General features: G+C 41.9%; 2 protein-coding genes across 4 annotated transcripts in view; one reads left to right on the top strand and one right to left on the bottom strand.

Moving 5' to 3' along the window:
• ABCC11 (ATP binding cassette subfamily C member 11) overlaps positions 1-4,435 on the bottom strand; it is a 69,592-nt gene extending 65,157 nt beyond the window's left edge. For both annotated transcript variants that reach the window (XM_081507925.1, XM_081507926.1), the window contains exons 1-2: positions 4,299-4,435; positions 1,927-2,045 (exon numbers count right to left, since the gene is read on the bottom strand). In XM_081507925.1, coding sequence (XP_081364051.1) covers positions 1,927-2,045; positions 4,299-4,397 — 218 coding nt within the window. In that variant the 5' untranslated portion in view covers positions 4,398-4,435. The remainder of the gene's footprint in view (positions 1-1,926; positions 2,046-4,298) is intronic.
• Positions 4,436-12,261: 7,826 nt separating this feature from the next.
• Positions 12,262-27,685, top strand: part of LONP2 (lon peptidase 2, peroxisomal) — an 82,319-nt gene continuing 66,895 nt past the window's right edge. Inside the window, exons 1-5 of one of the 2 annotated variants that reach the window (XM_081507940.1) lie at positions 12,262-12,582; positions 21,330-21,564; positions 23,444-23,575; positions 24,688-24,810; positions 26,346-26,509. In XM_081507940.1, the coding sequence (XP_081364066.1) occupies positions 12,350-12,582; positions 21,330-21,564; positions 23,444-23,575; positions 24,688-24,810; positions 26,346-26,509 (887 nt within the window). In that variant the 5' untranslated portion in view covers positions 12,262-12,349. The remainder of the gene's footprint in view (positions 12,583-21,329; positions 21,565-23,443; positions 23,576-24,687; positions 24,811-26,345; positions 26,510-27,685) is intronic. The other variant, XM_081507941.1, reaches the window with a different exon arrangement.

Here is a 27,685-nt window from a genome sequence, read left to right as displayed (position 1 = left end):
AATGATTTCATTAAGGTATTGAGATTGTGTGTAATTTCACTTTTTTTTCAACATTGTCTCAAATGCTATATGGTTCAATATGAGGAAAATTCAACTTTAAAAAAGATTTGGGGAGACAGATGTGAAGACAAAAATGCCAAACTTGCAGGATGTTCTCTTGTTTGGGCTTACAGCTCTTTTCTCCACATTCGGGCCCTTTACATCCTCCTAGCCCACCAGCAACCATGGTTGTACGTTCTGGACAATGCTGGCCGGGCCTTGGTGGGATACCTTGGGAGAGAACTGAGGGAAGATGAGACATTGTAGGAGATGTGTGGGGCCATCTGTGATAGCAAGGATTGGGCCAGAACTGATGCCCTGGGGCTGATATTCCAAGGGCCCAGCAGAAACATTGTTTCTCTGAGATAAGGCTGTCCAGGTGAACTCAAGTACCAAGGTTCTTTGTTCCGGGTCAAGATACAATCGATTTGCTGGGTAACAATGTAACTGGTATTGATAGAAGCTCAAATTTAAAAAATAGGAAAACCACTGCTGTTTGTTTGTTAGAAAAACACTGGAGAGAAGAGGGATTCCTAAATAGAAAATTTTTCCCAGTGATGAAACACTGAGGGATCAGACCAGAAGTGTTAAGCTCCTGTCAACAAATGCTGCAAAAATGAGTGTGTGCGTGAATCTGTGGAGGCCCCTGAAGCTCCAGGTGTATAAACCAGAAAGTCATGTGGGGATGGTTACTTGAAACTATGGTTTAGTAGAGAAGGCTCTTAAACTCTTAAGTTTAAGGTAACATCGCAGGGCATTTGGCCCTTTCAATGGCTGCCCATTTTTCTCTGAGTGAAGACCGACGTACTTAATGTGGTCTGTGGAGACACTCTGGCGGTGTCGCCTTGCCACATCCACTATGGCTAGGATTCTGCAGAGGCATTGGCCTCCTTCTCAGTTCCTGGACATGCACATCCCTGTGTTCTTCCACTGCAAGGCCAGGCCTTTGCACATGCTGCCCACATCATCCTCCTGTTCATCCTCCAGGCCTCAGTTTCCGTGCCACTCAGAACCTATCGTGTTGGCGCTGTTCTATCGTCCCTCACACCCCCACATTTCTTTACAGCACCTTCCTCAAACAGCAGTAATCATATGTTTCAGTTCAGTTACTCAGTCCTATCTGACCCTTTGCGACCCCATGGACTGCAGCATGCCAGGCTTCCCTGTCCATCACCAACTCCCGGAGCTTACTCAAACTCATGTCCATCGAGTCGGTGATGCCATCCAACCATTTCATCCTCTGTTGTCCCCTTCTCCTCCCACCTTCAACCTTTCCCAGCATCAGGGTCTTTTCCAATGAGTCAGCCTTTCGCATCATGAAGCCAAAGAATTGGAGTTTCAGCATCAGTATCAGTCCTTCCAATGAATATTCAGGACTGATCTCCTTTAGGATGAACTGGTTGGATCTCCTTGCAGTCCAAGGGACTCTCAAAAGTCTTCTCCAACACCACATTTCAAAGGCATCAATTCTTTGGCACTCAGCTTTCTCTATAGTCCAACTCTCACATCCATACATGACTACTGGAAAAACCCTAGCTTTGACTAGATGGGACTTGGTTGGCATGCTATAAGTTTACTGTCATTCTCCCCCATGTGAGGCTGGTGATGGGCAAGGGTCCTGTCTGGCTGGCTCACTGTTACCCCCCACAGTCTAGCACAGTGTCTATAAGTGCTCAGTGAGTCCTGTTGACTGGCTGAATGAATGAGTGAAGATGCTGGCTGTGCTGCCCTGATGTGTCTCAGGTTTCTTGGGAGGTGTTTGGCTGTGGAGGGTGACAGGATAGTGTTGGGACAGGGTTGTGCAGCCTTTAGGAGGGGTCCAGGTGTGAGGGCCTGAGGATCACTGCCCTGGAGGGTACTGACCCTTGGCTCCCACTCAGGACTCACTTTGGCTTCGGTCGGAAGGGAATCATGGTTTTCCAGGTAGCATCATACTTCCCTCTCCCTGGTGCCTCAGGTTCCCTCACCATCTGTCTCCAGGGGCTGTCTTCAACAGTGATTGTTTTCTTGGGAGAGAAAAAACAAAAGAGCATCAGTTTCAGACCTCACCCAAGGAGGATGGATCTTTCCACATTCAGCCTCCTAGATAAAGGACACCACAGTCAGAGAGAAAAAGACAAATACTCCATGATCTCACTTATATATATCTGTAATATAACATCCATAAGATGTTATGGAAAAACCCCAAGGAACTTTTTGGCCACCCCCATAGTATAAAGCAAGAGAGCTACAAAACATCTACTCTGCTTTATTGACTGCATCAAAGCCTCTGACTGTGGATCACAATAAACTGTGGAAAATTCTTAAAGAGATGAGAATTTCTAAGATGGGAAGATGGAAACCATCTGCCTCCTGAGAAATCTGTATGCAGGTCAAGAAACAACAGTTAGAACTGGACATGGAACAATAGACTGGTTCCAAATTGGGAAAGGATTATGTCAAGACTGCATATTGTCACCCTGCTTATTTAACTTATATGCAGAGTACATCATGTGAAATGACAGGCTAGATGAAGCGCAAGCTGGAATCAAGATTGCTGGAAGAAATATCAATAACCTCAGATATGCAGATGACACCACCCTTATGGCAGAAAGCGAAGAAGAACTAAAGAGCCTCTTGATGAGAGTGAAAAAGATGGACTGGTTGGATCTCCTTGCAGTCCAAGGGACTCTCAAGAGTCTTCTCCAACACCACAGAGCCAACAAAGGTCCGTCTAGTCACGGCTATGGTTTTTCCAGTAGTCACGTATGGATGTGAGAGTTGGACTATAAAGAAAGCTGTGTGCCGACGAATTGATGCTTTTGAACTGTGGTGTTGGAGAAGACTCTTGAGAGTCCCTTGGACAGCAAGGAGATCCAACCAGTCCAGCCTAAAGGAAATCAGTCCTGAATATTCATTGGAAGGACTGATGCTGAAACTGAAGCTGCAATATTTTGGCCACCTGATGTGAAGAACTGACTCATTGGAAAAGACCCTGATGCTGGGAAAGATTGAAGGCAGGAAGAGAAAGGGGTGACAGAGGATGAGATGGTTGGATGGCATCACCGACTCGATGGACATGAATTTGAGTAAACTCCGGGAGTTGGTGATGGACAGGGAGGCCTGGCGTGCTACAGTCCCTGGGGTCGCATAGAGTTGGACACAACTGAGCAACTGAACTGAACTGAATAGAATAAAAAATACCCACCCAACTAACAAGCAAGCAAAAACCTGACTCGTAATTGCCAGAGGTGAGGATAGGCAAAATGGGTGAAAGTGGTCAAAAGGTACAGACATGCAATTATAAAATGAGTAAGTCATAGGGATATAATGTACAACATGGTGACTATAATTGATAATATCACACTGTATATCTGAAAGTTGTTAAGAGAATAGGTCTTAAAATTTCTCACAAGAAAAACAATATTTGAATTATGGGTGGTGATGGATATTGTGGTGATCCTCTCATAATTTATACAAATAATGAATCATTATATCATACATCTGAAAGTCATATGATGTTTTATGCCACTTATGTCTCAATAAAAATAAATAAAGGAAAGACTGCCAGGTAGGGAATGAGTCACATGTCAGAATAACCAGCTCCCAGCTCTGGCTCTGCTCCTACTCTGGGCAGTTCCCTCAACTTCTCTGGGCTTTTCTCTGTCCATAAACACTGTAGACAAGAAGAAAGGGTGTTATGTTCAGCCACCCACAGAATGCAGAACCAAGTCACTCTCTAAGGATAAAACTATTAAAAAGAAATCAAGAAGTAAAAAATAAATCATAAGACATTACATGTTACCCTTTTGATAAAGTAGGAAACCACTGAAATGAAAAAGATATATTATTTCTAGGACTTCATATAGAATAAATAATACTGTCTTGAAAACACAGTAAGGAATCTATGGGTAAAGGTTCAGAATAGTGGTTCCTTCAGGCAGGGAGAGTGTGGGAATGTAATGGGGTCAAGGTCCGAGCTGGTGAGTTGGTGGTAGATTTATTGGTGCTTATCATATTATTATAAGTAAATACATAAATAGGTGAGAGAGACAGAGATGGGGTGGGGAGTGGAGGGTAGTGGGAGAGAACTGTATGAGCCATGAACATGCATGATGACCAAGGATTATGATTCATCTAATTGTGGAAGCCAGAGCTCCGTTAAAAAAAATCAAAATTGAATAAATAGGGGGCAAAAAAATTTGATTCAGTTTATGACCACTGGAAATACCCTGTGAACTCAGTTTCCTGGTGTTTTGATGCAAAGGAGATCTACTTACATAGCTAAGTCCCGAAACCACATCATCATCTATATCCAAGCCGAGATTCACAAGGCCACCAGAAGACCTGGGGACCCAGTATATCCTCCTTCTGGTCATTTTCAGGTGTACTGCCAATTCTTTTTTCCCCAGAATCAGAGAATCTGAAAAGGCAACAGGTAAGTGCAGCTTAGATGGAATCCCAAGCAACCAGGAGAGGGGGACATCGCCCAACAAGGAGTGTGCTGGGGGCCATCGTTGCAGCATCTGCTCTTCCCTCTGTTAGGAATGGGCTTGACTCCCTGTCTTTAAACTTCTACTTGGGGCTCAGCCTCAGATCACCCAGGGAAACCCCAAACCACCCATTCCCAACCAACATCCTTGCAGGTCAATCTTCTTTAATATATTCAAGGCTTGCTCTTAAAACCATGCTTCTTTAACCATGCTTCTTCTTTTATTCCAGTCTGTAATTGTCTATTTAGGTGAATCATTGATTTTTTAGAGCTCATTTCTTGCACTAAACAGAGATCCTCACAAAGACAAAGACAGGTCTACTTTGCTTACTATTAAATTCCTCGGGCCTAGGGATCCGCTAGGAGGAGGGCAGATATTCGGTAAATCAACGGTGAATGAATGAATAAATAAATGAAAGAAATGTGATTTTGCCATTCTCAGACTCAGGGAAGTGGATCTGGGTATGATTTAGGACATTTACTTATTTATTAAAATATTTATTTATCTATTTGGCCACATTGGGACTTAGCTGTAGTATGTGGCTTCTTTAGTTGAGGCATGCAAAAGCTTACCTGAGGATTTAGAATCTAGTTTTCCGACCAAGCATGGAACTTGGGCCCCCTGTAATGGAAGCTCCAAGTCATAGCCACTGGACCACCAGGGAAGTCCCTGATTTAGGAAATGTAAATAACTAAAAAATATATTAATTTGCTTTTCATTTTGCCTTTGTGAATATATGATTCACCCTCAGAACATTCATGTGCCTGGGGCAGGAGAGGGGATGGTAATCAGTAATGTTTCTGAAGGAATGGAAAGAGAAAGAAAATGTACAACAGGGCTGGCATCATGGGGCATGATGGGTGTCTCACAGGGCCCCAGCTTGTGATGGACTTATAGATGCTCTGCCACCACCATCTTGAAATTCTTCATACTGAACAAGGAGTCCCACATTTTCATTTTGCACTGGGTCCCACAAATTATGTAGTCAGTCCTCAAGCTCAGATATAGCTTTTGACATTCAAATACTGGGTTGTGTTTCAAGTAAACAGACTTGAAGACTAGCCTATTGTCTTGGGAGAAGATTCTCTAAATTCCTTTATCCCATTCCTTCTCACCTCACTTCCTTTTAGCAAATCACATCCAAATCTGGTGGACTCAGTTCCTGGAATTCTCCCATAGAGCCTACAAGACAGATTCCCCAGCCTTGGCACCAGGCCACAAGTATATAGTTAGCGCTCTGTACCCATAGATTCCACAATCAGGATTCAACCAACTGACTATAGATAATATTCAGGAAAAAAAAAAATCCCAGTATTCCAAAAAGGAAAGCTTCAGTTGGCAAAGGAAACTGTTTACATAGCATTACATTGAATTTACAGCTATAAGTAATGACTTAAAGTATATGGTAGGATGTGCTTAGATTATATGTAAATACTACACTATTTTACATAAGGGGCTTGAGCATCCTTGGATTTTCAAATCCACAGGGGGACTGGAACCAATCCCAGCTCTGAACTGAGGGGCAACTGTACTTGCATGTGATGATAGAAGTGGACCTTTCAGGGATGATGGAAAACTTTAGAATAAAAGAGATATGTCAGGTAAGAGAGGCTGTCAGGTAGTTCTTATTTAAGACTGTGGGAAGAGTCCAGTTTCTGTCTGTCAGAACCAGCCTAAAGTAAAATTGGCATGATTCAATGGAAGGAAGCCCTGGGGGTAGAACCATGGTATTCTGGCTTGCAGTTTATTTACTAAGACACAAAGGTGCTCAGTGGAGGGACTGGGGTGGGGGAGGGGGAGGAAGTAAATTCTAGTTTGCAAGTCATGCACCCTGGCAAGGGACGTCTTAGAGTTGTCAATGGTGTGCTGGTAAACTGGTGTGCATCTATATCTAACCTGTGGTTGCAACTGGTGAGTGAATGTAGTTCCAACACAACTGTAACTTGACATTGTGCTTTATGTTAACAAGTAAGAGGAAACTGAAGCATCAAAGACATATGTTGGTTGGATCTTCACTCATTTGCCAATGACCCATGTAACTGCTGAAGAGTTTTCAAATACTGAAAGAGGATTTTCTCATTTTTTGTGTTCTTCACAATGTAATGGCTACAGGCACCACACTTGTTAATCTGAATTATTAACATTTCCTGCGTTTATTTCTTAAGCCTAGACAATCAATAAAATAATAACAACAAATCCAGATTTGTAGCCTTTGCGGATTTTTGTGGTTTAAGTATTCCCACCAAAGATGATTTCAAGCTACCGACATGTTGGGAAGAGAGGCGCATTAAGAAATCACAGTACCGTATTTCTTTGTACAGCTATAGTAGGTGTGCATGCTAAGTAGAGGTGTCTGACTCTTTGCAACCCTATGGACTGCAGCCCGCCAGGCTTCTCTCTCCATGGGGATTCTCCAGGCAAGAACAGTGGAGTCGGTTGCCAAGCCCTCCTCCAGGGGATCTTCCCAACTCAGGGATGGAACCTGTGTCTCTTACGTCTCCTGCAGTGGCAGGTTTGTTCTTTACTGCTAGTAACACCTGGGAAGCCCCTATTTACAGTAGATGTAAATAAACTTAAAAGTATAAAAAATAAATATAATGAAATAATTAGGAAGTGATAGATTTTTGAGCATTATCTTTGTCTTTGATATAATTAATTGTAAGTTTAATAATTTAAATACTATTTGTATTTAACAACTGGGCTCTCAAAATTCCTGAAAATTTGACAATTAGTCCTCATAAACCAATATCTTAAAATGGTAAGCCTAAACATTTATGTTCTCCTGGTTAACCGGCAAGTAGGGACTCCTGAAGACCAGATTCTTGGAGCACAAATACAGAAATTAGATTTTTTTTTCTCACTTTTCAGTTATAGTATGATTTGCCAACCTGGTTTATTTGTATACACCTGCAAAGAGATACATGATGGTTTCAAAGATGTAACTCCATACAGCAATATAGATGTTATCCAGGAAACTAGTAACAGGGAAAAGTAAAGCAAATGCAAATGCTGCTGCTGCTAAGTCGCTTCTCCAATTTCCTTCTCCAATGCATAAAAGTGAAAAGTGAAAGTGAAGTCGCTCAGTCGTGTCTGACTCTTAGCGACCCCATGGACTGCAGCCTACCAGTCTCCTCCATCCATGGGATTTTCCAGGCAAGAGCACTTGAGTGGGGTGCCATTGCCTTCTCTGAAATGCAAATGAAGGGAATGCAAATGTGTATAATGGATATGCTTATAGGATGTGAACTGCTCATCTCAGCATAACTGGAACTGAGTCATACATTGGCTTGGGCCCCCTTCCGTATCTATGAGGCCCACCCCTGCTTCCTTGACTGGACAGAAGAATTCCCTCCAGGGTTTCCTTTGGTATCCCAGAAAAGAGAAAAGTTCCCTGGCTTCCCAACTTCCTTTCAAGAAGAAGACAGAGCTGAAGTTTATTCAGTCTAGTTAGTGGCAAGCCCATCACTGTGGTCAGGCTGGGGTCCAGGTCAGGACTGGGAATAATCCAAGAAAGAGGCAGATGCTTCCAGCTCTGTGTTCCCCCATTCCTGGGGTCAGGCAACATCAGGATTAGTTTAGACTCAGGATTAGTTCACGGCCATTTGCACATGGTGAAACAGCCTGTGAACAGGAGAGGGCGGTTGGAGGGAGGTGATCTTTCTGGAAGAACTGGTTTCTTTCCTCATTGTTCTGAACACTTTCCCAGCATGGTCTAGTGTCCAAGGCCAGAAGGGTAGCAGAGGGTAGGGGAGATGCTCAGGGCAAGGGGCAGAGGCACCGACAAGCCAGGCCTGAAGAAGCTGAGAGGATTAGACCTTATTTCTCCTGTTCCTCTCCCTTCCCTTCCCTGGGGAGTTGGAGAAAGCTTTCCTCGGGGGAGCTCTCAGAGCTCCTGGAGCCCCTTGCTGGCCCTGGCCATCTGCTCAACTGCTGAATCCCTCCAGCCCAGTGCCTGATCATCTCTGTTCCAGAAACTGGGAAGCTCCTTTCCATCTTGGCCTTTGTCTACTCTCTGTCGAGAGCGTTCTCTTCCCAGCTCCCAGCAGAGCCTGGCCTTCCTCATCACGTGGGTTTCAGCTTAAACACCACCTTCACTGGGTAACCTTCCCAGATCTCCCTCCCTGATCTTGTCCTCCTCTCTCTAGCACCTTCTACACATTTTCCTATTAGATTTCCTTTACTTATCACTTTCTGAAATTGCCATATCTTTGGGGGCTTATTTATTTACTGCCTACCTCACTAGAATGTAAGCCCTTTCACACCAGGGTGGAATAAATATTTGGTAGATAAATGAAGCGGAGAAGGCAATGGCACCCCACTCCAGTACTCTTGCCTGGAAAATCCCATGGACAGAGGGGCCTGGTGGGCTGCAGTCCAGGGGGTCGCTAAGAGTCAGACACGACTGAGCGACTTCACTTTCGCTTTTCACTTTCATGCATTGGAGAAGGAAATGGCAACCCACTCCAGTGTTCTTGCCTGGAGAATCCCAGGGACGGGGGAGCCTGGTGGGCTGCCATCTGTGGGGTCGCACAGAGTTGGACACGACTGAATCGATTTAGCAGCAGCAGCAGCAGCAGCCGATAAATGAAGAAAGTAGACGCAGAATTGTTAAAGAAGGAACCAGGAGAGAAACTCGGTTGCTTGAGACCTCACACTTAGATTCTTGCTGCTTTCCCAAGGGCACCCCATCACAGAGATAGACTGATAGGACAGAAAGAAGGTGTTCATCAAGCAAGCAACTTAAACGTGAACCTTAAACCGCACCTTCCATGGCACAGGATGCATTTGTATTTTAAAATAAATCCAGCTATTATTATGTGACTGCTGCTGCTGCTGCTGCTAAGTCTCTTCAGTCGTGTCCGACTGTGTGCGACCCCATAGACGGCAGCCCACCAGGCTCCCCCATTCCTGGGATTCTCCAGGCAAGAACACTGGAGTGGGTTGCCATTTCCTTCTCCAATGCTTGAAAGTGAAAAGTGAAAGTGAAGTTGCTCAGTCCCCCATGGACTGCAGCCTACCAGGCTCCTCCGTCCATGGGATTTTCCAGGCAAGAGTACTGGAGTGGGGTGCCATTGCCTTCTCCTATTATGTAACTAGACACTCATATTGCTTGTTGTTGTTGGGGAGAGTGTATGTTAAAAGCATTAAACGTGTGTTTAGAAAATATACTGCAAGGTTTATAAGATGGTTTTTGAAGTTCTGAAAAAATGGAGACATTCCCCCTTGCCCTTGCAGAAGACTTGGTGGAAAGCTAAGCTCTTTGGGAGCTAGGCCCTGCATGTTTTTATCTTTGCTTCACTGCCAGAGTCTATCACAGCATCAGGTACCCAGTCCCATTGGAGAGCAATCCAGAGCATGCTGGTTGGATCCAGGATCTTCTGCTACCAGCACAACCGCTCTGGAGGCCCTAGAGGTTCAGGTCCTGACTGTTTCTCCTTCACTTGTCATGTGCAATCCATCAGCATGCTCTGTTTTTGTTTTTAGTTAGTTAGTTAGTTATGGTTGTTCTGGGTCTTTGCTGCTGAGGGCAGGCTACTTTCTGTGGTGTGCAGGCTTCTCATTGAGGTGGCTTTCCTATTGCAGAGCTCAGGCTCTAGAGTTCTGGCTCAGTAGTTGTGGTGAATGGGCTTAGTTGCCCATTTCATGGAATCTTTCCAGACCAGGGATGGAACCCATATCCCCTGCACTGGCAGGTGGATACTTAGCCACCAGACCACCAGGGAAGTCCCATCAGTGTGCTGTGTTGAAGCTACACTCAAACATGGCTTGAATATACTGCTTCTGGTCTGAGTCCGCATCACCTCTTGCCTGGGCAACTTCAACCAGCTCCTAACTGGCTCTGCGCATCTGACCTTAAACCCTTGTGTTCCATTCTCCACACAGCAGTTAACACGACCTTTTGAAAATGTTAAGTCTGAAAAAGTATTCCACAATTTGAAATGCCAATGGCTTGTCCTGAGCTTAGAGTAAGACCCAAATTCCTCAGCAGACTCCTGACCCCCACTCCTTACTCCTTACTGAGCTCTCTATACCCCCACCCCACTCACTTCTCTCTTGCTTCCCTCACCAGGCCCCACCTCAGCAAATCACAGGAGCGGGCTCCACAAATATTCTAAATTCATCCCGGTCAGAAAGCCTTTGCCAACTCCACTCCTTCTGCCTGGAATGGCCCTCCCTTGGCAGCCACCCCACAACCTCTGCGTGGCTGCAGTACAAGGCTCCATTCAAGCAAAGCTCAGCTCTTCAGCGAGGCCTGCTCTGGCCATCTGAAGGGCATATCACCATCCGAAAGGATTTTCCTTGTTTAGTTTCTGTTTCTCCTCCCAGAATGTTAGCTCCATGAAAGCAGGAACCTTGTCTGTTGTGTTCACTGATGTAGCCCCAGCATCTAAAGTAACATCCGTTACATAGTAGGCATTCAAAAAATAGTTGTTTAGTGAATGAATAAAAGGTGGGATCATGACAGAGAAAGAGCTTTAGGCAGGAGACTGAGTTCCTGAATTTCTGTCTCCAGCACAGCGGCTAGGACACCTGTCTTCTCCTTTCTCTTACCTGCTTCACATACAGAAACACACAATTCCTGTATCAGACTCAGCCACCTGTGGGTCTGTCCCTCTGGCCAAGTGATGCTTGAGGAACTTGTACTTAGCAGGCCCTCAAGAAATGCATGTTGACTTGACTTTCAATTCCCTCCTGGATTCTGAGAACCGTGCTGAACTTCTTATTTGGGGGAAAATTTCCCTCTTCAATCTACAGCCAAAACCAAGACAAATTCAATTCCCCTATTGCTATTTAATAGCCTTGTAATCATGAATAACTAACCTGTTTACCCTTTTTGAATCTCAATTACTCATTTATAAAAAGGAGATAGTGCTACCTTCCTCACAGGGGTGAAGGAGCTCCTCAAGGCCAAATGTGAAAAAATTCGAGCAACGAAATACAGGATATCATTGCATGATAACCCATAAAACATTGAATATTCAAGTCCATATTAACATAAAAAAGGATAGAATAAGTAAATAAATGAGGGAGATGGGGCAGTTTTTTCTTAGAGATTCCAATTGATAAATGTAGACTTAACTCCCTACAGACTCTTACTTATAATGAGATAAATAGTACCTTAAAGTGGGGAACCTAATCACTGTTGAAATCATCATTGGTAAGACATTTCACCGTTAATGTATCACTAAAGCACATTGCTTCTGTGGTCTTCCTGCCAAAAATGTATAATGTGATCTTGAGAAAACATCAGATAAACCCAAAGAGAGGGACATTCTACAAAATAAGAGACCAAAGCTTTGAAGGAAAAAAGAAAAAAAGATTGAGGTGACATTGTATCTAAATAAAAAGTGGGATCCCAGACCAGAAAAAAGGACACTTGTGATAAAACTGGCAAAATTTGTGGAAATCTATAAATTAGATAACAGTAATATTAGTTTCCTGGTTTTTAGAGTCGAATCATGATTGTGTAAGCTGGGGTACATGGAAACTCCCTAGCATATTTTTGTACATCTAAAATCAATTCTGATAGAAAGGTACAAACATTTCAAGTGGACATAATTCACAGGGAACCATCGTTGGGCGCACAGCTCAGCTATGAATGAAACTCCAGAGAAAACAGAGGGCGGGGAGGCGGGGGTCCTCGGCGGGCGGAGTGCGCTTCTCTTCGCGTGTGTACGGCGCCGGGCGGCGGCGGCGGAGCCTGGGGGCGGGTGCGCGGGCGCGCGGGACCGGAAGCGGCAGCGCGCCCGGGTCGGAGGCTGGGTCGCCGCTGAGGAGGCCGCGCGCAGCCAGGCATCGGGCTCCCGGGGACTCTCCCGGCGCGGAGGGGTGTCGCCATGTCGTCCGTGAGCCCCATCCAGATCCCCAGCCGCCTCCCGCTGCTGCTCACGCACGAGGGCGTGTTGCTGCCCGGTTCCACCATGCGCACTAGCGTGGACTCGGCCCGCAACCTGCAGCTGGTGCGGAGCCGCCTGCTCAAGGGCACGTCGCTGCAGAGCACCATCTTGGGCGTCATCCCCAACACGCCCGACCCGGCCAGCGACGCGCAGGACCTGCCGCCGCTGCACAGGTAGGCCGGACGGCCCGGCGGCGGCGGCGGCGCGGCCTCCTTCCGGGACCGGCCCGGCCTCGGGGCGCGGGGCGCAGGGGGCCCCCGCCTCTTCAGACGACTCCCGTGCCAGACAGCGGGTGACAGGAGTGCCTCGTGACCATTAAATGGTTTGACCCACGGGGTCGTGAAAACTGCACAGTTAGCGGCTCACCATCTGTTGTGAATTTCCCTCCCGCCCCCCGGATCTTCAGGCTCCTAAGCCGGTGCTCCTAACCTTCCCCGCCCGGCTCTTTTCTTTCCTCTCTTCCCTGTCCCTACCGCCTTCTTTCTGTTCCTTCCTTCCCGCTTCTTTTGTCCTCTTGACTGAGATAGTTGCTCCGTCACGTTTTCTCTCCCCCCGTCCCAGCCTGTATTGCACCGTTTCTTTATTGAGGAAGCCATTCGTTCTTCCACACTCCTTGTCTTCCCCCCACCCTCCAACCCCCGCCTTCTCCTCCCCTCAGTTCTTCTGTTTTCCTTCCTCAAGGGCCTTTCCTGTTCACGTTTTCCGTTGTCTCCCTTTCTGTTCTCATACCTCAACATCTCTTAGGCCCCAAGCTCACCGCCTACATCCCAAGCTCACCACCTACACCCCAAGCTCACCGCCTACACCCCAAGCTCACCGATTGCCCTACACCGTGACCCTAGTTGTGTGACTTTGGGTGGCAGATGGAACCTGTGCTTATTTCTTTCTTTATCTGTAATTTGGAAACTAACAGCATCCGCCTCTTAGGTGTGTGATGAAGAAGAAGTGAGATCACACATGTGGTCGTTTTTGTGCTGGCCTAGATAAATGCTTACACCGTCCAGTACTGTCTGTGGCTAGCTGCATAGCTTGAAATGTGGCTTGTCCAAATTGAGATACTAGAGTGACCAGTTGTCCAGGTTGCCGGGGACCGTCCTGGTTTTAGCGCTGAAATTTTTGTGTCCCAGGAAACCCCTTGGTTCAGACAAACCAGGGTGGTTGGTCATCCTAAATGTACCATAAGTGTACACCACACACTGAATTTTGAAAATTTAGTATGGAAAGTGTTTTGTTGGTTAGTAAATTTTATAGAGATTAAGTGTTGGAATGGTAGTATTTTGGATATTAGGAGTTAAGCAGAAGATTAGCATTTCATCTGTTTCTTCTTTCTAATGTGGCTACTAAAATTGCATAGGTGGTTGGCATTATATTTCTACTGGACAGTGCTTGTATATACTGTGCTCTCAACAAATGCTGTTATCATCAAACCTGCCAAGCCCTTGCCTCCTGTCCTTAACTCTTCTTGAGATGTTTTCAGTTTAGAGCCCTTCCCTCTTTCACCTACAGTTACCTTTTTTAAAATTAGATGTACTTAACTCTTAATGGATTTTGAGAGGGTTAGGAATGTCTTGTTTTTGTCCAAATTCTTTTCATTATATACATATTTTAAAGGAGACCATGGCTTTACTCAAATTCTCAGAGATTTGGTTCCCCTCCCCTCAGCTCCCCTCCCCTCCTAAAACAAAACAGAACAAAAACATAGCAATCCTTTGTTGGTCCACGTTAAGCCTCGCCTTTCTCAAGCATGGAAAACATTTTGGTTTCCATCTGATCTGCTTTGCTTTGCTTGAGTAAAATTGGATACTTTTTTTAAAACAGAGATTTGTTTTCTCACAGTTCTATTTATTTATGTATTTATTGGCTGCATGTTGGATCTTAGTTCCCTGGCCGGGGATCAAACCCAGACTCCGTGCGCTGGAAGGGCAGAGTCTTGACCAGGGAAGTCCCCTGACAGTTTTCAAGTTTCAGTAAACTGTGATAAACTGTGTTGGATTCTGGTTTTCCTACACATGACCCCACTCCTTAAGCCTCTGTGTATTCCCATAATTTTTTGCTTTCTGTGCACAGACCCTTAGTTGCTAGTTGAGGCAAGTGTGCTCATGGTAAGATATTTTTGATTACTCGTGGTTACACTGTGAATTTTGAAAGTAGAGTTAGTCGTGTTTCAGTTTTGAGTGACTATTTGTTGGTATGATTCTGTCTGAATTATCCTCCTTGGAAGTAATCCACTAATAATCAGATGAGGTGTAACGTGGTTCTTGCTGTTCTTATTGCGGCCTTTGTTTTAAATGAGTAGCAATGTTAAAATTTAATCATTTAAGTTAGAAAACCAACATTGAAAATTCTTCATGAAATTTCAGCATTACAGAGACCCACCAGACCATCTCGTTATCCTAGAAATATTATTTGCTACTTGAAAAATCTATGTAGACTGTGTTCGTTCATATTAGGTTCCAATGTCTTTTTTTCCAATTGAGCTTGAAATGCTCTTATTTTGAAAAATTAGAAGAGCTTTAATAGTACAAGTATTGAGTTACTTACAGCGTTGTTCTGTTTCAGCGCACAGATCTGCCCTTGCCCAGTTACCTGCTGTTTCCGGTTGTAGTAGGACCCCAGAGGCACAGCGCGGACTCTGCTTCTGTCCTTTGTTTCCTTGAGACCATCCAGGTGACAGTGCCTCAGTCTTCAAGGAACAGCAGTGATCATTTGTTTCCCGAGACTCTTTGTCATAAAGTGGCAGGGTCGGATGTTGACTTACCTGAACCACTTCCTTTCCCATATTGAACAGTACAGTCCCTTTTCTGCATGTTGGTGTGCAGGCACGTTGCCCGCTTTTGATTATCCCCAGTGGAGAACTTGGCTCTCATGCCAACACAGGCCAACCCTGCTTCATTGGACTGTCTTTTGAGTGACTCCTCAGAACCTCATTGTTTTCTTAATGAAAATGGGCAATAAGTTAACATTCCCTGCACAGTGTCTTCAGACATTTCGAGATGGCCCTGCAATCGTCTCCCAGTCTTCCATTCTTCAGCGTACCTGCCTTCCTTTCTTCATAGTACTGATTGCTCAGTCCCTCTTCATTTGGGGATATTTCATCTCTGAAGTGAAGTGAAGTGAAGTGAAAGTCACTCAGTCATGTCCGACTCTCCGTGACCTCAAGGACTATACAGTCCATGGAATTCTCCAGGCCAGAATACTGGAGTGGGTAGCCTTTCCCTTCTCCAGGGGATCTTCCCAACCCAGGGATTGAACCCAGGTCTCCCGCATTGCAGGCGGATTCTTTACCAGTTGAGCCACAAGGGAAGTCCAAGAATACTAGAGTGGGTAGCCTATCCCTTCTCCAGGAGATCTTCCCAACCCAGGAATTGAACCAGGGTCTCCTGCATTGCAGGTGGATTCTTTACCAACTGAGCTGTCAGGGAAGCCCACTTCATCTCTAGGACTCCCAAATTAGCTTCATTTGTCTGACCAAAAAAATGCATTATAATAGAGCAGATACACAGTTTCATGATTTGTGTTTATCCATTGACTTGGGTTACTCTTTATTTGTATCCATCAGCACTTTTAAGCATCAAGAAACCTAATAATATGGATTTTAAAATTTAATATTTTATATTAGCAAGTATGTAATGAATAACTCTACTTAGATTTTCCTAAATCTGCATTTACTCTTTTTAAGGAAGATCTGTCTACAAGTGGTGTTTCTTAAATCTAGACATGAACTTTCAGGAAAGGAGAGAAAATCAAATAGCCACAGAAGCCTCATCTGTGGTAGAACTTGGAGCTATCTTAATAGTCTGTTTTCCTTGTTTCTGAATCTTTATTAATGATGATGATAAATTTTGCTCAAAAATCATCAGATATTCAAGAAGATAAGTAGAGTGACATCGCATCAAAACAAAAGATATTTTCATGGTTCTTTCCCAGAAATGTGTAACTTTTGCTTCCAGCGCTTTGGTAGAACTGCTTCTCTGCCTTAAGTGTTGTTAAGATGTAAATATTCAATAATGGCTATGCTTTGTAGTATCTCAGCTATTTAGAAGCTATGCTATAGTGTTTATTTTTATACTTCTTATAAGTACAAATTCATATCGTCCATGTGGCAAGAAAAGAGTAAAATTTGTCATAGAATCTAATTCATCTCCCCTGTAGCTATTTAATATCCTTATAATCATGGATAACTAAACTCTTTACCCTTTTTGAATCTCGGTTACTCATTGTAATAATGAGATAGTGCTACCTTCCTCATAGGGGTGAAAAGTGGTGGTAATGAAGTAACGACCTATGAAAGCCTTTTGTAAACTTCAGAGCAGTAACCCTGAATGTTAGTGATATGATCATTGTCCAAATGAGTAGTTTTAACTGTAGATTTCACAAATGGAGGTTGGGGGAAGGAGCGGGCATTTCTTTCAGTATGTGCAGAACTGCAGTAGCATTATTACAAAAATAGATTTAGAATTAAGGATTCCAAGAAAATGGAGGGCTTTAAAGTAAAGAAAAAGTAGGGAGTTCCCTGGTGGTCCAGGGGTTAGGCCTCTGAGCTTTCACTGCTGAGGGCCTGAGTTCAGTCTCTGGTTGGAGAACTAAAATCCCGCAAGCCAAGAGGCCTGACCAAATAAATAAAATTTTTAAAAAAAAAAGTGAAAGAAAAGAAAAAAGCAAGTGGTTGGCAAATAGACCACAGCTCTTCTTATCGTCGTATTCTAGCAAGATTATGCTCAAAATCCTTCAAGCTAGGCTTCAGTACTATGTGAACTGAGAACTTCCAGGTGTACAAACTGGGTTTAGAAAAGGCAGAGGAACCAGAGATCAAATTGCTAACATCCATTGGATCATAGACAAAGCAAGGGAATTTCAGAAAAACATCTACTGCTTCATTGGTTATGCTAACGGTTTTGACTGTGTGGATCACAACAAACTGTGATAAATTCTTAAAGAGATCGGAGTATCAGACCACCTTACTTGTTTCCTGAGAAACCTATATGCAGGTCAAGAAATAACAGAACCGGACATCAAACAGTGGACTTGTTTCCAAATTGGGAAAGGAGTGTCTCAAGGCTGTATATTGTCACCCTGCTTATTTAACTTCTATGCAGAGTACATCGTGTAAAATGTTGGGCTGGATGACTCACAAGCTGAAATCAAGATTGCCAGGAGAAATATCAACGACCTCAGATATGTAGATTATACCACTCTAATGGCAGAAGGCAAAGAGTAACTAAAAGGCCTCTTAAAGGTGATAGAGGAGAGTGAAAAAGCTGGCTTAAAACTCAGCAGTAAAAAAAATGAAGATCTTGGCATCTGGTCATATCACTTCACAACAAATAGAAGCGGATAAAGTGGAAACAGCAACGAATTTCATTTTCTTGGGCTCCAGAATCACTCCAGAATGGTGACTACAGCCATGAAATTAAAAGACGCTTGCTCCTTGGAAGGAAAGCTATGACAAACCTAGACAGTGTATTAAAAAGCAGAGACATCACTTTGTCAACAAAGGTCTGTATAGTCGAAGCTATGTTTTTTCCCAGTAGTCCTTACAGATGTAAGAGTTGGACCATAAAGAAGGCTGAGTACCAGAGAACTAATGCTTTTTAATTGTGGTGCTGGAGAAGATTCTTGAGACTCTTTTGGACAACAAGGAGATCAAATCAGTCAATCCTAAAGGAAATCAACCCTGAATGTTCATTGGAAGGACTGATGCTGAAGCTGAAACTCCCATACTTTGGCCACCTGATGCAAAGAAACAACTCTTCGGAAAAGATCCTGATGCCGGGAAAAGTTGAAGGCAGGAGAAGGGGACTGCTGAAGATGAGATGGCTAGATAGCATCGCCAACTCAGTGGACATGAGTTTGAGCAAACTCTGGGAGATGGTGAAGAACAGGGAAAGCTGGTGTGCTGCAGTCCGTGTGGTCGCAGAGTTGGGCACAACTTGGCGACTGAACAACAACAAATAAAGTGCTTGGGCTTCCCAGGTGGCTCAGTGGTAAAGAATCCACCTGCCGATGCCAGAGAGGTGGGCTCAGTCCCTGGGTCAGGAAGATTCCCTGGAGAAGGAAATGGCAACCCACTCCAGTATTTTTGCCTGGGAAATCCCATGGGCAGAGGAGCCTGGCAGGCTATAGTTCAGTTTAGTTCAGTTCAGTTCAGTCGCTCAGTTGTGTCCGGCTATAGTTCATGGGGTCGCAAAAGAGTTGAACATGACTTTGCATCTAAACAACAATAAAGCTCATAGTAATAGAAGAAGTAGATTATTTAGAAAGTTGATATAAACCCTATGTATCATAGTTCGATCATAGTTAGAAGGAAAGTATTAATTGAACATTTTGTTTACTTAATACCTATTTTTATATGTAAAACCTAGAGCCCAACATACAATACAGCTTGTCTAAAATAGCATTAGGGGCCTCCCTGGCAGTCAAGTGGTTAAGACTTTGCTTTTCAAAGCCTAGAGGAGGATCCGGTTGGATCTCTGGTGGTTGGATCTCTGGTCCTCAGGGAGCTAAGCTCCCACATGCCTCCTGGCCAAAAAAAACTGGAACATAAACAACAGAAGCACTATTGTAACAAATTCAATAAAGACTTTAAAAATGGTCCACATTTTTAAAAAAAAGATCTTAAAGAAAAGTAACATAAATACCATCCTTCTTCCCAGAGCTTTTACCCCAAATGTCTTTCACTGAATAGTCTGTTTCTAGCCATCTAATTATTTCACACATCATGTTTCTTCTTTAAAAAGGGTACTTTCTTTATGTGTACCCTTTTGGGTTTTTTTTAGGTCTGTTCCAACTACAGGTGATTTAAAGTAAGAAATAATTCACATTGAAGACTTCTATTTTTTCTTATTAGGAGGACAAACATAGTATAAATACAACTTAATCTCTTTACTGTTTACAACATCCCCTTTCACAGTTAGCAAAACTTTTATTTGCTTTGTGACAAGACTCATTTTTAGTGTCACCTTTAATCAGTGACATAGCCCAAACAATTAAATTTATTTCTTAATCTGGAGGTTTGGATTTGTCTCATCTCCTTCAGGTTTCTCTTTAGTTTCTAGTTTGTAAACCCCTGAGGCCAGGAATCTTATCTCAGTGTTTCTTATAAAGAGAACTGTAAACATTCTGCATTGTATAAGCTCTGGTGTTTGTCATCTGCAGTGAACTACAGTCTTCATTAGTCTCTAATTAGTTTAGGTCCAGCTAACTAGCTCAGGCAGTTAGGCAGGTTTTCAGCAAATGGGAGATAGAACCTACTGTTTGATTAGTGACTGAAGAAAAGCAGCCACAACACAAGATCAGGTTTTTGAAGTACATGATATTTTTTTCTCCCCACCAAATTATTTTCCTGATTTTTTTGTTTCACTTATTATTTAAATCAGGTTTTATCCCCTGTCCACGTGGTATGCCCACAAGGAAATATGTGCATAACTCAGAATAAACTGAATGGAGTGGTGGTGGGAAGCCAAAGGTTACAGGTACAGAATGCATCATTTACAAGGAAGGAATCAAGAATGAACTGCAACTGGAAGTGAGCGAGCTCACTAAAGCATGCACACTATCTGTGCCATCAGTATGTTTGAGATGGGCAAGTGCAATATTCCTGTGTCACCATTGTCCAGAGGGTTGAAAGCGCTGAGCACTTGGGTTTTAGTTTCTCTTCTGAAGTTACAGCCTAGCCTGTGGCTCAGGGGAGAAAATCTACGTGTAGATTGGCATCTGGAAGTCACCTCTGAATGTTGATCTATTTTGTATTACTTCAGCTTAGTTTGGATGAGGCTTTCTTCCTGTGAATTGGTTTATATGCAACTTGGTCAGGATTGAATGATAAGGAGCTGAGGCTTAAATGAAGTATAACTTTCTATCAAGTATTAGGTGTGGTGGTTACCACTTAGAACTAGGTTTACACTTTCCTGAGGTATAGGTCTTTGACTAAGTCTCCTCAGACCACGAATAAGTGTGACCTCTGATATTTAGCCCCATGTTTAGAAATTCAGAATTCAAGGGCATACATGTTAATTCCCAGATTTGATGGCAGTTTTATAGATTGATTATGTAAAAAACCTGGTATGGTGTTAGTAGAAAAACTGGTTGAAACAGGGATTACTCAGGTTGGTTTACATCATACTCTTTGTATTTAAATCTATTTAGAATGCACGTGTATGTGTGCTCAGTAACGTCCAACTTTGTGATTCCATAATGCTAGTGTATATTCTGGTGAAAGATTACCTCATTCCCAGCTGGCAAAATTAATTTAAACTATGTAAATCTCAACTGCTTTTACGTTTTTATGTTTAAATAATCCAAATGCTTAGGAATTTCTATCTAATTCTTAAAACATCTAATCAGAATGAGATGGCCCCATAGCAGCTTGTAGGGACTTAACAGACCGTGTTTGTTACTGTTTAGTCACGTCTGACTTTTTTCGACACCATGTACTGTAGCCCTGCCAGGCTCCTCTGTCCATGGGATTTCCCAGGCAAGAATACTGGAGTGGGTTGCCATTTCCTTTTTCAGTGGATCTTCTAGACCCAAGGATTGAACCCGGATCTCCTTCATTGGAGAAATGAAGTGATAGTCGCTCAGTCATGTCTGACTCTTTGCGACCCCATGGACTATACAGTCCATGGAATTCTCCAGGCCACAATACTGGAGTGGGTAGCCTTTCCCTTCTCCAGGGATCTTCCCAACCCAGGGATCGACCCCATGTCTCCCGCATTGCAGGCATAATCTTTACCAGCTGAGCCACCAGGAAAGCCCGACAGACGGTGCACCAGATGCTAAATTAAATGGAGAAATAATTCATTTGAACTTTACATGTTCTTTGCTTTTTAGTGAATTTCTCAGAAAAGGCAACCCTTTTGAAGTGAGTTTCTGTCCTACTATACTGAGCATTTGTAATGCTGATGTTCTGTGTGTTTTTCAGGATTGGGACAGCTGCACTGGCAGTCCAGGTTGTGGGCAGTAACTGGCCCAAGCCCCACTATACTTTGCTGATAACAGGCCTGTGCCGCTTCCAGATCGTACAGGTTGTGAAAGAGAAGCCGTATCCTGTTGCCGAGGTGGAACAGTTGGACCGGCTGGAAGAGTTCCCCAATACCTGTAAGACTAGGGAGGAGCTTGGAGAGCTATCAGAACAGTTTTACAAATACGCGGTACAAGTGAGTTGCTTTTAGTGTTTCCTTAAAATTCTCTTGTCTTCAGTTTCTTTGTTACTGTAAGATGTGATAGATTTGTTGAGTGGTGAAGTGTTCAGGCAGTATGTGCTTAGAAGATTTAGTGATATAATATATTGATTTCAAATTGCTTTTGTCTGGGCTTGTATCTCAGTCTTTCTAGGACATGCTAGCCAACCCTTTCTAAAACTTTTCCAAGGAGTGTTTCTGGAGCTTTCCTTGGAGACACTTTCACTGTCCCCAAACCAGATAGTTATTAAACCTAAATAATCTTAAAAATTAAAATACTGAACAGAAGCTGTTTGTCACTAGAAGATCTAGGCATCACACTATATGTTATGTTGGTTCAGAAGTCAGGATCACACTGTGCCTAGTGTGGAATATTAAGCCCGTGGTTTCACATGTGGTTGAAACCTCGATCCTGTAGAATTCTGGGAGGGATGCACATGTTAGGTGTACATTAAACATTGGACTCCTTCATTCTAGGTTTGAGTTTTTTTGGTTAATTCTCGATTGAACAGAAAGCTTCCTCCCCTCACCCCAAAAGCATATGCTTTTATGTTTTTATTCACTTCAGATCTTACTGAAGTCTATTACAAAATGTAGTCTTGTATGTTGTATTGATGTAACCCAGTGACTAAACTGGATCTCTGTGGGACAGGCAGTGTCTAAAGGCCTTGATTATAAACTCTGTTGACTGTTGAAAAGTGTGTAGGCAGGTGTTCATAGCCTGTGGTATTTGTACTTGATGTGGCATTTGAAGGGACACATTTCTAGTGTGGTGAACAACAGGAAAATAGAATTTCGAACTACAACCACTGTCAGGACTGAAAGGAAAAACCTACTTAAAGAGAGAAGCTTCAGTTTGAGAACCAGAGTAAGTGAATATGCTATTTAGGAATGAAGACGATTGAGGGGAAAGTAGAATTCACCTTCCTTTTCCTGCGTGAGCGTCCCGGAGTCTCAGGTCCTCCCTTGGACATAGCTTCATAGCTTCTTTCTTTTATGCTTTACTTCTCCCCACTTTGAATCAACAGAAAGTTTTAAATATGTAAAGATTTTATAATGACATGCAAGGCATTTTTATGACATCACCACAGTTACACCGCCATCCTGCAAAAGCGAAGGGGGACTTGATCATCAGCCCCACGGACTGTCCCAGCTGCTGAGAGCTTGCCTGGAGCTTGATCTGTCTTTACTCTGTCTTAACTCCAGGCTATGTCCTGGAACTTGTTTTTTTTTTTTAAAAAATCATTTAGTCGCTGCTCAGATTTTAATTAATCCTGTGTTCTACTAAAAACGGTATTTCAACTAGTGACTGGTTAACATAATCAGCCATGTTACATTTCCAGAATTTGATAATTACACTCTGTAAGAGAATACGTATCCTGATTCTTAAGAACAAGGTCATAATGTCCGCAGTTGATTCTGCCATGTTTAGCAATATTTGTGTGTTGTGTGTGTGTATAGAGTGGGGGAGAGAGAAAGCAGATGTGGCAAAAGGTTAACTGATGATGAATGTAGGGGAAGTTTATTAGGGGAAGGAGTTTCTTTATGCTACTGCGACTTTTCTATAAATTTTTTTTAAATAAAATACTAAAATCACTGATTTATAAAACCTTTTATAAACATTATTATTACCCGCTTTTGAGCCATTTTTGCTTTTCATTTCGATTGACATTCTAACAGTACTTCTCTTTTCCTTTGAGTCCTGTAAAAATGCCTAGACTCTAATAATCAGTGATTGTTCGGAAGTAAAGACTTTCTTTGTGACCCAAACTTAAACCTGTGTGACAATTTGATTTTTTAAATTCACAAATAATGCCCAATTTTATTAAAAAGACTTTTTTTTCTCCCTTTGTAGTTGGTTGAAATGTTGGATATGTCTGTCCCTGCAGTTGCTAAATTGAGACGTCTTTTAGACAGTCTTCCAAGGGAAGCTTTACCAGACATTCTGACATCAATTATCCGAACAAGCAACAAAGAGAAGCTCCAGGTCAGTGTTCCCCTCTGGAATGCCACACTGGTTTGATCTAGGTAGTACGTTTTGACTCTCAGGTAAGAGATACTGGAGACCCACCGAAGTAGTTAAGATACGTTTACACTTAAATTGACTTTTAAAGTGATTGCTTTACATTTTTGTGTACCCAGACAGTTCTTTCATTTGCATTATCAGTACTGGTAGTTTGTTAACTTATGGAAAAAGTTTAAGTGAGAATGACTTTTTAAAAGTGTGGAGCTGTGACCTTTCCCTTGAATATAATAAGCCTGCATTGTTAGAATTCTTCATGTTTCTTACAGAAACCACAGCTATGATGTGTTATCTATGATTTTTTTTATGGTTTTCAACTTCTGTTTCTTTAAAGTGAAATGAGTTTAAAAGACACTTGAAAAATAATCCAAGTGTGGATTCTTAGACTTGAATGTCTTTCTCCAAGCTATAAAAGTTTTCCTGTACACTTATTTTTGAGCGATCTGTTTTATTGAATCTTCCTAGAATATTAAACTACCTTCCTTATCTCATCAGTTTATTTAATGCTTAAGTCTAGCAATTATTCTAGCCAGTGCAACTAATGCAGATAGGTTGTGTTTAAACACAAGAATTCGGTTTAGCTGGTAGGAGCAGAGAAGGCAGAAGTTCTACCGACTGACCTAGCGTGGGATTAGCAAGGGCATTTTACTGAGAGACCAGAGAGCGTTACTCACTCAAATCATTCGTGGAGATTGGTTAAAATGTTCCTAGATGCTTGTGTATGTAAAATGTTAAATTTTTTGAACCTATAATTTGTTTAGACCTACTACGTAGACACATGTGGGCTTTCAGAGGATAATTCCCGGGAAAGAGTTGACATAATCCTTGCTCTTGGAACAATATCTTGGCTTCATCTTTTAAATAGAAACTCAAGATACTATTATTATCTTTTTTTTTTTTTTAGGATTCTGATATTTGTGTCAGATGACCTTGCTGATAATTTGGTTGTGTTAGCCATAGTGTAGCTGTGAATATTGAGAGGAGTTATCTTTTTTACTTAGCAGTTTAAGTCATGAGTCTTGACTGCCTTGTTTCTGGAACATGTGTTTCTGAGAGAGAGATGCTGTACGTTTCAGATTTTAGATGCTGTGAGTCTTGAGGAACGGTTCAAGATGACCATACCGCTGCTTGTCAGACAAATCGAAGGCCTGAAATTGCTTCAGAAAACCAGAAAACCCAAGCAAGATGATGATAAGCGGGTAAATCCTCCTTTTAATCCATTTCTTTAGGTTCCTTAGTTGTTTTTGTGTGATGTAAGGTTCAGTTGTTTTCTTTTTTTTTTTTAAAGAAAAAAATTGAGGGAATAAAGAAAGGAACAAAGAAGAAACAAGTTCGTTATCTCTTTCACCCAAGTTACTGATAAAATTTTGAATTCTAGTTTGTTTCCCTCTTGCCCCTTCTCCATGTTTAGATTTTTTTTTTTTCTTTTAAGCATGTAGACATTTTCTCATGTTTTGTTTTGATAATCATTGAAAAGGATAGTTTACTAAGCCATTTCTTTTTCTGCCATTGTGTGATGTTTTCAGTATATTAAAAATTAACAAATAACCATGATGACTATCTTTGAGTATGATTTTTTTTTTCCTACTGCATACAGTATTTATTAAGAACATACCACAAAATTATTTCCTAAAAGGACTGACTGAGTGTGTTGTGCCATACTTTGGCTTTTTAAAAATTATTTTGTACTGTTTTAAGTTTTTGACTTGACTTTTTTTGTTTTAATTTATAAATGTTTCAATTTTTGTTTGTACAAACTGTTAGTCTTAGTTTAATATTTCTGTTTTTATAAAATTATATTTTTGCTGTTTTATGTTTTTAACTTTTATATTTGATTGTATTAAATAGGTAATTTCATAAGTTAAATAAATTCTAAGGCCTTTAAGTTAAATGCCAGTATATCATTTTGCTCCAGGAACAGCTCAAGTTGATTCATGATATTAATGAGTTGAGAATTTCAAAAGAGTAGGTGGTTTTTTTTTTTTTTTTTTTTTTTTGAGTAGGTGGTTTTTAAAACATGGTAGAGAGTCACAGAGAAGGAGAACTTAAATAAGACCATTTGACTTGGCAGAGGGGACTGTTGTTGAGTTTCAGGGAACAGTTTCAGCACATTGGAGACAAAAGTCAAAGTACAAAGTACAAGCTATTAAGTAACCGGTAAGGAAGGGGAAGTGGTGGTTAATGCCTCTTGTTGGAAAAGCAGAACATCACAAGGGAAGTAAATAGTGTATAATTAATTGGAAAAAACCATAGATATGTTAAAACATTTTGAAAGGCGGAAGACTTTTCTGCTTGTTGCAGATGAAGAGAATAGAGACAGTAGTAGAAAGGTTAAAGATGTTAAAGAGAAACTTTGTGTTGTAGGGAGAAAAATGGAATTTATTCAGTTGCCAAATGATGAGTAGTCATTAAGTGTATCAAGAAAATAGTGGCTGCAGTAGTAGCTCAAGAAGAGACAATTCTTAGATGTTTTCATTATTACTAGTAGCCACTTTCTTGAATTTTTTCTTCTTATGCTGGTACTGTCAGCATGTGTGGAAGAATCGCGTCCATCCCACCTTCATCTGCTTTTTAAATTCTGCTCCCTCCATATGCGCATGTGCCTCCTCCTCACCATTCTGAACTTTAGTTCCTAAAGGTTTAGACTCTGCTCGTAGAAAGGTTTACTGTCGCTCTGTGCTTCGTCCCCGGTTTATTTGGGCACGCAGGTTTTCACTCCTGCTTTATCTTGTAGGTCATCGCAATACGCCCTATGAGAAGGATTACACACGTCCCAGGAACTCTAGTGGACGAGGATGAGGATGAAGATAACGATGACATTGTCATGCTGGAGAAAAAGATACGGACATCCAGCATGCCAGAGCAGGCCCACAAAGTCTGTGTCAAAGAGATAAAAAGGTAAGCTGTAGAAGCTGTTCGTTCATTAGGATTTCATTTGCTTACTAATGTTAAAAACTGTTGCTCATGGAAGTGAATCTGCTACTTTGTGTTACAAAGCTGATCTCTCCTTTCATATTCTTTTATCTTTCTCCTTTCCCTTATACTTAGTATAGTCACGGACCACTCTGTTCATCTTACCATTCCACTGTTATCCCTTATCTCGTATATTTTTTATGTTTATGGCTTTCCTAATTCTCAGGTTGTAGTGGTGATCTGTGAAGTGCTTTCTCTTCTTTATTCCTCCATCAGAATCTGATTCTTAATACTCCTGAATCAGCACCATTTTCTTTTTCTTGAATGCTGAATGTAAGTGATATAACTTTTCCATCTACTGTATGCTGTCAAGCACAGTCACTATTGCCACTGCCTTTTCATAGTCTTAAGGCCATACTTTACTTAGAAATAATGTTCATTCAGTTATTGTGTTCTTCGCACATCACTGTTTTCGTCCTTAGATGATAAACTTTAGGAGGCAGGGACAATCAGTTTTGCCTTCCTACAAGATAAAGTACAGGGGAACCTTGCTGACAGAATAGGGTACATGAGTTGATCACATTTTCTGGATAATCTCAGGATTAAAACCAATTTTTCCTTTCCATACTTAAAACATTCTGACTGTATTGCATTTTTTTTAGTAGTAGATTGTAATCAACCTAAATGTATGCTCAGGAACTGAAGATTTGACTTCTGAGATGCACAGTTAAGAACATAAGTAAATGTCATTGAGATATTTGACAGTGACTCTGACGTTAGTTAACAAATGCAGAACATCTGTTGTGTACACAACACTTTATTAAGCATTGCATGTATTATGAAAGTTGCATTATTTTAATTAAATATCTCATGAGCTGACTTTCTCTCTGTTACAAGACAATATGTAATTATCGTATTATACATGATTAGGCACCTAAATAAATCACTGGGTAATTGACTTGAGACTCTCCCTATGAGGTACAGATATTGATAAGGCCTTACGTATTTTAAGGATAGAATCAGAGTGCTAGTTTGCAAGTATCTGTGACTTGTGACTTGTCTCTGCTTTACAACCCATTTTGAACCTGAATAAGAATATCATAGAATTTGTTTTTTGTCTAACATCATTTCCCCAGTCTAAAATAAACAGCAAGTAATAAG

Source organism: Giraffa tippelskirchi, chromosome 7, assembly GCF_054371585.1.
Source record: "Giraffa tippelskirchi isolate mGirTip1 chromosome 7, T2T-mGirTip1v1.2.pri, whole genome shotgun sequence".
NCBI lineage: Eukaryota > Metazoa > Chordata > Mammalia > Artiodactyla > Giraffidae > Giraffa > Giraffa tippelskirchi.
This window is presented reverse-complemented; position numbering and strand designations above follow the sequence as displayed.